The 10,359-nt window shown below is 33.4% G+C and overlaps 1 protein-coding gene across 1 annotated transcript in view; it reads left to right on the forward strand.

The window, feature by feature from the left end:
• Positions 1-10,359, forward strand: part of LOC103606751 (leucine-rich repeat-containing protein 7-like) — a gene marked incomplete at its 5' end in the record, with an annotated part of 93,450 nt that overhangs the window by 34,835 nt on the left and 48,256 nt on the right. The window contains one exon of the mRNA XM_008591303.1: positions 4,544-4,622. Coding sequence (XP_008589525.1) covers positions 4,544-4,622 — 79 coding nt within the window. The remainder of the gene's footprint in view (positions 1-4,543; positions 4,623-10,359) is intronic.

The raw sequence follows: 10,359 nt of genomic DNA on the forward strand, positions 1-10,359 counted from the left end.
GGAGATGATGATAGAAAACTCCAATTCTGCCATCTTGCTGATGTCACTCTGAAAATACCTTTATTCCACTCTCACTTTTATAGTTTGGGGGATAATAGTTTGGTCATGTGAAGGAGTTTAGCTAGAAATCATTTTCCTAAAGAATTTTGATATATTTCTTCATAAAATTCTCCTTCCAAATATTTTTGAGAAGTCAAATGTCATCTGGTTTTTGATCCTTTTGTATGAAATCTGTTTAATCTCCTTTGACTTTATTCCCAAATTCTTATTAACCTGGGTATTTAATGAGATTTTCAAATCTAGAATATTCTGTTGTCTGTTCTTTAAATTTTCTGAAATATTCTTGAATTGTTTCCTTAGTATTTTGCATTCTTTGTTTTCTTAGTTCACTCTTCTTTGAACTGCTGTTATTCAGATAAATTGTCTTAACTGTTCTAGTTTTATCTTTTCTCCTTTTTTTGCCTAATTTTACTATGTTTTCTAGAACATCACTTCGGATTTATGTTTTGTTTCTTCTACAGAGTTTTTCTTCTACTCATTTTTCTATGTTAGAACATAAGTTTGAGAAAAGTGGCATGAGGTTTTCTTCATCTCATTTTTAGTGTCTCTGACCTTGGCACAATATCTGACACTTTTTAATTCTCAAAGAACAATAGCTTTAAAAGTGTATGTGTCTGGTGTGTGTATGTGTATATATATAGAAAGAGACAGACAGACAGACAGAAACAGAGACAGAGTTTTAAAGCTGCTGTTCTTGAGGACTTTAAAAGTGTCCAAAGGAAAGAAAATCAGTATGTCGAAGGAATGCCTTTACTCCCATGTTTACTGCAGCTCTGTTTACAATAGCCAATATATGGAATCAACCTAAGTACACATCAACATGATAATTGGATAAATAAAATGGGGTAATGAGGTATATATACACAATAGAATACTATTCATCCATAAAAAAGAACGAAATCCTGTCATACATGGCAACAAGGATGAGTCTGGGATGCATTATGTTAAGTGAAATAAGTCATGAACAGAAAGATAAATACTGCATCTTCTTATTCATATGTGGAATCCAAAAAAGCTGATCTCATACAAGTAGAGAATAGAAAGGTAGTTACTAGAGGCTGGGAAGGGTAGGAGGATAAGGAGAGATTGACCAACAAATACAAAATCACAGCTAGATAAGAGGAATAAGTTCTTATGTTCTATAGAATGGTAGGGTGACATAGTTAATAATAATTTATTGTATAATTTCAAATAGCTAGAAGACAGGATTTTGAATGTTCCCAACACAAAAAAATGACAAATGTTTGAAGTGATGGATATGCTAAATATCCTGTTTTAATCATTATACATTGTATACATATATCTAAATATCACATTGTACCTCTTTAATATATACAATTATTATTCATCAATAAAAATAAAGTGTGTGTACATATATGCACATTATATTCAATACATAATTATATAAATGAATTATATATAAACATAAAATTTACATATATAATTATATATATGATTCATATATATATATTAAATGTACTTCTCATCTGCAAGAGCATTTCTCAGCTGCTATATTGATTAGATATTGGTATAGTCTTTCTGCACACTAATTTCTACTTCTTTCCTGTGTTCTCTGAGGTACATAAATTTTACAAATTTATTCCTCAAGCTAGCTCATTTTGATATGATTGTTCTTTTGTTGACTGACACCCTCTGCTTATTTTTTTATTTCTAATAATTATAGATAACATTATTATGTACACTAATTTCTACTTCTTTCCTGTGTTCTCTGAGGTACATAAATTTTACAAATTTATTCCTTAAGCTAGCTCATTTTGATATGATTGTTCTTTTGTTGACTGACAGCCTCTGCTTATTTTTTTATTTCTAATAATTATAGATAACATTATTATGTCACTTTGTGACAATTGCTTTATCAGAGTCATCTCTTTCAATCTTCACTGCAATTCTGTGATAAAACCATTTATATTATAACCATTTTTTCAGATTAGGAAACTAAAGCATTGAAAGCTTAAATGACTTGCCTACGGTTACCCAGCCAGTAAATGATAAAGCTGGTATTCCATCTTAAGTCAACAAACTCTGTTCTGAACTATTTTAAATTTAAACTGTAAACAACATAATACAAGTTTTTAAACAAATAATGCACTACCAATTTTACCACAGTAGGCAATTTCATTTTCAGTAGAAGATAAAAAGATATAGTCTTTTCCTTAAAATTGTATTTTAATTACTTCTGCTTTCATGGCTTGGTTACACATAATTTAAGGAAATACCATCCTGAGGCAGGAACCTGTGGAGATAAGGCATCAGGCAGACCAGCATGTAATGAGCCAAGACTGGAGACTAAACAGAAAAAGCTAAAGGGAGAAAAGAAGAAGCCTATACCCCTGTTGGTTGCAAATATCCAAAGTAAATATGAATGCTAAAGGGACATGGTGAAGATGGTTCAAATGTTAGCTTACTGACTTGATTGCCATTTTGTTAATGTCCACTTAATGAGCACAGCTTGAGGTGTTGTGGCCTTCCAAAAAACAGAATTAGTCTCTCTTGTTAAATTCATACATAGTGGAGCTGCCAAACTTCCTTGGGTTCTTATATAGAAGCCAAAATAGTTCAGCAGTAATTTTAGGATGGTATGATTTCTGAAGAAATTTCACATAGGGAGAAATGGGGTGAGAAACATCCCACACCCTCTTTTGTACCCTTAGTTTGCAGTGGATAAATGGCCTATCTTGGATCTGGCTGTATTCCAGCTGCTTCGCTGTGCTTTGAGGTCCTGCAGACATGGTGGCCTAGATTAACAGAATCAAGGAAGGTGGAATCTTTTGTTTCTTGAGTATCCATCTTCAGAAAGTACAACTGTGTCCTTCCACAAAATGTTTCTTTTCCTTTTGTCAGATATGAAGTACTGAGCCAGACCAATTCTTTTAGAAATCTTACATCCTCAATAACAGTTTGGAAAATTGAGAGAAAGTGATACTGCAGGCATCTAGTAACAACTTCCGATAGCTGTCTTCCCTTCTAACTTTTGCAGGGCCTACCATATTTGATTCATTTTTATACAACTGATTGGAATGTCCCCCACACTTTTTATTCCTCTGACCTTCACATTTATGAATTAGGTTTGTGGCTTACTGATTTTCAGCTTCATAGAGAAACCTGTGTTTTTCTGTCACATAGCCAACGACACAGCTGTGAGCACAGATGAGCAGTTCTCCAAGGGCAGTCAGCCAGGCTGGCTGTCTCAGACACTCCAAGGAGGACCCAAGGAAGGGCTGCTCGCCTCTTCACACTTATAGGCAGATGCAGAACTACAGTCTGTGCAGCCAACAAGGGAGAATTGCATAAAATTTTTAGAGCATCATATTAGTTTTGGAATGTCTATTGGTTTTCTGAAGTATCAAATATTTTTCACAAATATGTGTTCAGTCTTCTCAATCTTATAAAATGATTCCTGGAAGCAAATATTTTATCTTCTGTTTTCTTCGTATATGCTAGTTCCTCCCTCCCCCAGTAGTGGCACTATAACTAAATAACTTATTCTTATCTCTTTAAGTTAGTAAAGAGCAAAAATCTATGTTATGCCAAATATACAGTTGTCTTCAATTTTATATCCAATTTTCGACTATTGCTATTATAAAGTATTATTTAACATTCAACATTTATTAGAAAAACTGTGTGTATAGATGACATCAATATATTATTATTCCCATTTAAATAATTATCCTAAATAGTGTTTACACTGGGTATTAACTCATAGATTTAATTCATTATTCTTTTTTCTTTTTGTTATTTAATTGAAACATATTGTGGTACATATTTATGGGATACACAGTTATATTTCAATAGATAAATACAATGTTCAGTGATCAAATCACTGTCGTTAGCAAGTTCATCATTGCAAAAATGCGATTCCTTTGTGATGAGAACATTTAATCTCTCTTTTAACCATTTGACAACATACAATAAATTATTGTTAATTATAGATGGCTAGCACTGCTGTACACCAATAGAACTTATTTTTCCTATCTAGCTGTAATTTAATGTGCATTAACCAACCTCTCACTATCATTCCTTCCTCTTTCCTGCCTCTAATAACCATAGTTCTACTCTCTACTTCTGAAAGTTCAACTTTTTATTATTGTTTCTTTAACTTCCACATGTGTGAGAACATTCATCATTTCTCTTTCTGTGCCTGTTTTATTTCATATTACGTAATTGTCTCCAAGCTCATCCATACTGCTGTGAATGGCAGAATTTCATTATTTTTATGGCTGAGTAGTATTACATTGTGTATATATACATTTTATTCCCCCCACATTTTCTTATCCAATCAACATGTCGAAGGGATGCCTGCACTCCCACGTTTTTTGCAGCTCTACTCACAATAGCCATGATTTAGATACTAAATGTCCATTGACGAATGATTGGAAAACTAGTTATTTTTAATATTAGAACTGTAGTTTAGAGAATGTTTGCTGGAACATTTTCATGTACTTTTCTTTTTTTCACACTTTAGGTGTACAAGAATTTCCAGAGAACATAAAGTGCTGTAAGTGTTTAACAATTATTGAAGCCAGTGTCAATCCCATTTCTAAGTGAGTACAAGCGATTAAATTTTATTTATATTTGTGTTTTTGTTACATAATAATGTACCAAGATAGGTGAAATTTACAGAATAATTTAATTTAAATATAACATGGTTGTAGCATTTAATATAATGGTGGAAAATAAATAATCAAATCAGAATAGTTCAACAAAGGGTGACTAAAAGCATTGCTGAGTAGCAGTGAAGGCTCAATTGGCACAAGATGCCATTACTTTGAAACAAACTATGTTATCATTTTTCTGTAGCTCTCAGTCAACGTTCCATACATGAGAGTCGAAAGTAAGAAAACAGTTATTAGTTATGATCATGATGGGAAATTAGCACCAAGGATCTAATGAAAGTTGAAGAGAGTGCAAGAGTTTATGGTACTGATAAGTGCATGAAAATAGCTGACTATGTATTTTGAAGAAATAAGATTACCAGAAATAGGGGGTATTTGTGTATCAGAGATTGCAGCAAGTGCAAGGAGAACAGCAGAACGAAAGACATACAGCAAAGATGCTGCGATCAGAAAAAGGGTTTGTGGTTCAAGGTCTGTTGGGTAAAAAATATAATGGGAAAATGAGGCCCAGCATATGACCATGTTGAATTGTGGGTAAGGTGTATTGACAGATCTGTGGAATCAAGGAGGTCAACACACTTTGAAGTGAATGGATTGGATGAATCATGAATCTGAATGTTTTTTTTTTTTCCTTTTTGTCTTTTTTACTGACCGGTAACGGGATTGCAACCCTCGGTGTCACGCCCACACTGTGCTTAGCCAGTGAGCAGGAACCGGTCTCCACATGGGAGCCACCGTGCTCCCAAGTGGTGCACTCTCCAGTGCGCCACCAGGCCGGCCCATGAATCTAAATGTTAAAGTAACCTAATGTAAATGCAAATAAAATCTAGAAAGGCTATTGGCAATCATAAGATTTAGAAGACGTTGAAACAAATCAGTGGTATTGGGAGGCAGATAATGAATTTCAGAGTAAGATTGGCATTTTTTTTTTTTTTTTTGGCTGACTCTTAAGGGGATTGCAGCCCTCGGCATGGTGTTGTCTGCACCACGCTCAGCCAGTGAGCACACCAGCCATCCCCACATAGGATCCGAACTGCGGCCTTGGCGCTCCCAGTGCTGCACTCTCCCGAGTGAGCCACGGGGCTGGCCCAAGATTGGTATTTTAATTATACGAAGCTGACAGGAGGATTTGAGAAAAATCCTTCAGTTCTTTGTCCATTTGAAGTTGAGGAGACTGAGAGAAAATGAAACCCATTCGGAAGGTATTTAACAAATGAGTGTTTTCAGAAGAAGACATAAGGAAGTTTGTCAAAGGGAAGTTGAAGGGAAATTTTATACCGGTGGGGTTGGGGAGGAGGAGTGAGGGTGCTTCTCTATGAATCACGGGAATAGGCTGTAGATGAGAAGGAATGGAATAGAATGTAAAAGAATGACACAAGTTTAGATGGAGATGTTTACAGTAAATGGTTTGTGCAGTAATTTGAAGCTTTTACCAGAAAGTTGGAACATCAAGCAATAAAATGTGTTTCAAAGTTCCAAATTTTCTACCTCAAAAGTAGAATGTGGAGGAAACTAAACAAAACCCTGAAAAGCTTTTCTCAAAACTCCTAGACGAAAATGCAATTTTCTCAACATCTCAATGAAATAAAGGTTACAAACCTTTCATACCAGGACTGCACACATGTCCTTGACTTGAGTCATATAATCCAGGGGGCATGATGAATTGTTTTTTAAAAAATTCTCTAATTCTAATAGCTCATCTTATTTAGTAATCATGATAGGTATTTGGGAGTAGAAGCCAGATAATAAATTACATCTTTAAGAAGTTTAAAGTCTATAGTTTTATTGGATATGTCTCTGAATTCTTTTCATTTGTTTAACTTTTTAAAAGATGAATAAATATGACCTTCTTCATCAAAAATGGTTAACACTATAAACATTAAGCAGTTTTGGAATTCATTAAATATTACTCAGTGGAATACCCAATTTAAATTGTATATTAATTTTTTAAGTAAGGTTTTTAAAGATATAGGTTACATACAGTAAAAGTTACTCTTTTTAAGTGTGTGGTTCAATGAACTTTAACAAATGTATACAGTCAAGTAACAGTCACCATAATCAAAATATATATTTACATCTCCCAAAAAGTTCCTTTAGGCAATCATTCACTGATCGGATTACTATCCCAATAGTTTTTTTCAGTTTTTTCTTTTCCAAAATGTCCTATAAAAGATATCGTATTTTTATGTCTCATTTCTTTTACTTAACATAATGATTTGGAGATTTAGTCATGTTATTTCAATAACCAGGTTTTCATTCCCCTTTATTGTTAGGTAGTATTCCATTGTATGTACATAACACAATTGTGTATTTATCAGTTGATATACATGTAAATTGTTTCCAGGTTTTGGCTATTGTAAATAAAGCTGGTGTAAATTATATACCAGTCTTTGTAGGAATATACATTTTTGTTTCTATTGGGTAAACAACCAGGAGTAGTTTTCTGGTAATATGGTACATGTATGCTTAATCTTACAAGAAACTTACAAATTGTTTTGAAAATAGCTTTTAAATTGTGCATTCCCACCAGCAATATATTAGAGTTTCAGTTGTTACTCATTTTTATCAGAATTTGTACAATCAATTTTTATTTTTTCCTGCTTTATCCAGTCTAGTAGTTGTAGTATCTCATCGCAGTTTTCATTTACATTTTAATGTCTAATTAGCATCTTTTCATGAACGTATTTACAATCTGTATTGCTTTTTTGGTAAAGATCCAAAGTTTTGTCCATTTTTATTGACTTGCCATTTTATTATTGAATTATAAGAACTATTTATATATTCTACATACAAGTTCTTTAGCAGATATTTGTTAGCAAATACTTGCTCTTATTCTATGGCTTTTCTCTTCATTTTCTAAATAGTATCTTTTGAAGAGAAATTTTTCATTTTAATGAAGTCCTATTTAGTTAATATTTATGGTTTGTGCTGTTGTTTCTTATCTAAGAGATCTTTGCTAAATTCAAAGTCATAATAATTTTCTCATATGCTTTCCTCAGGAACTTTCATAATTTAGGTTTTACATTTAAGTCTACTATCCATTTAATTTTGGTTGTTGTATATTTGCAGGGTGTAGGGGTAATGGTTTGTTTCTTTTGTATATGGGTATCCAATTGTTCCAGTAACATTTATTGCAAAGATTAAACTTACCTCATGGAATACCTTGGTATCTTTCTTGTAAATCAACTGGTTATACATGTCTGGCTCTGTTACACTTCCCTCTGTGTAACCAAGATGAAAAAAAAGAAAGAGAATTCACTCAAGGTACCATGAATAAGTCCTGGAGGGACTGCCGCCCATCAGGGGAGCAGCCCCAATTCAAAATCTGCCTTTCTTTTTATTGACAAGACACGGAAGTTTCACAAGAAAAATCAGTTGATTCAAGCATCAAAAAAGGACATAAAAACAGGCAGTGTAAAACTAGTAACAGCAGTAAATTAACAGTTACATTCCAGAATGCAATTTGTAAAAGCTAAGTTGATCCACCAACAAACAGCTTGCCCTTAGTAAACATTTTCTTTTCCACATACCTCCCTTCAGCAATTTCCTTAGCATATTTAAACAGCATTCAAGCAGTTTCCTTAACATATCTTAAGAATAGTCAGTAGGTTAAATAATCAATAGTCCTTCAAGCCAGAATCAAACCAGCAACCTAAAACAGTCAAAATACACAATCCCATCTGTAAACAGTGATTAGAATTGATTAAATGGCTTTTGCCAAACTTATCTGTGGACTATTGTCCTCTACTCGAGAGCCTTTTAGCTCCATGCATTCATTACCTAAAAATCCTATTCTAAGATCAAAGGAGAATCAAGATTTCTAACCCACTACATTTCGCCCCTTATTATTATTATAAAAATTGGAAGCAATGAGGGAGTCAGAGTCAAAGGTGTTCTGATGAAGAACAGTCAGCATTACTTCAGCTTGATGACATAACATAACAGTTTGATCACTATAAGAAAACATAAGATACATAAGACACTAATTCCAGCAATGATCCAATTTCTTATATTTAAACTGGAAAACCAATGGGTAGGATTAAGCCAATGGGCCATATCATTTAAATGATTAATAGTAATCTTTTGAGCTTCTTCTTGAAGCTGTGTCATTTGTTGTAGAAGTTTGATTATTAAGCTTTGAATATCTCCATGTAAATCAGAATGAAAAGCTCCATGTAAAAGTTTTTGTACATCTTTCCATGCTGTGGAGGAATTAAAAGGAATAGAAGTTATGCACATGGAGTGATATCCTGCATCACTATAAACATATGAGAAATATTAAGATTAGAGATATTAAAGTGTAGGGGAGATGGCAAGTATATATGGATCAAAACTTAGCCAATGGCAACATTAGCTATCCAACATAATTCATTTTTGTAAAATTATTTGAATGACAAGAGAACTAATTAAAGTCCAGACCATTTCCAATAACAATCCAGGGATGAAAACAAACAGGAGTATTGGGTTTAGGATGATTGTTTCTTCATTTAGAATTTTTATTAACTTCTATAGTCTGAACAAATATTTGATGTTTCACATGGCTCCATTTCTGCATTTTCTGTTTGGTTATGTCAACCTATATGACTGTCCTCACACAAATTCCATACTGTATTATTTATTGCATCTTTATAGTATATCATGAAGTCAGGGAGTGTGAGTTCTTCAATTTGTTCCTCTTCATCAAAATTGTTTGGGCTATTCTGTACCCTTTGTTCTTCTATATAAATCTTATTATCTGTTTACCAATTCTATGAAAATATAAAGCCTGCTTGAATTTTGATAGGAAATGTATTGAATATGTAGATCAGTTGGGCAAAATTGACATCTTTAAAATGTTGAGTATTTTTATCCCCAAGGGTAGCTTAACTCCATACTTATACTTATCTTTTAAAATTTCTATCAATATTTTTTTGATTTCAGCATACAAATCTTGCACATGTTTTATCCATTTTATTCCTAAGTATTTCGTGTTTTAAACTATTACAGATGATTTTGTAGTATTCCAGTTGTGTATAGGAATAAAATTGAGTTTTGCAGATTTACCTTATTTCCTGCAACCTACTAAACACATCTATCAGTTTCTATAGGTTGTTTTTACAGATTTTGGGGAGATTTTCTATGTAGACTATCATGCAACCTGTGAATAAGACAGTTTTATTTTATCATTTTCAATCTATATACCATTTACCTATTTGTCTGTCTGTTTTTCTTGCCTTATTACCCTGGCTAGGACCTCCTTTTCATATTGAGTAGAAGAGAAAAAGTCAAACATCATTGCCTTGTTGCTAATCTTAGGAAGAAGCCATTCAGACTTTTCATCATTACATGTGACTGTTACTTGTTTTTTTCATATACACCTTTTATCAGGTTAATAAAATATTCCAAAACCAGCCACTCACTTCCTTTTGAGCTTTCACCAGCAGTATCTTCAAATTTAGCAAATTTAGCTTTCTACTAAAAATTTTTTATGGAAATTTAAGCTTTATCTGACTTTTTTTTTTTTTTTAAACATTTGTCAGTCTGTGACCACTGCCTGGTTCCAAAGCCACTTCATATTTTTTAAAAATTCTTACTGCTGGGCCGGCCCGGTGGCGCACTGCTACAGTGCGCCGCTTGGGAGCACGGCGGCACTCCTACTGAGGGGTCGGAGCCCACATACGGCCCG

The sequence above is a fragment of the Galeopterus variegatus genome, unplaced genomic scaffold, assembly GCF_000696425.1.
Source record: "Galeopterus variegatus unplaced genomic scaffold, G_variegatus-3.0.2 Scaffold6822, whole genome shotgun sequence".
Lineage (NCBI taxonomy): Eukaryota > Metazoa > Chordata > Mammalia > Dermoptera > Cynocephalidae > Galeopterus > Galeopterus variegatus.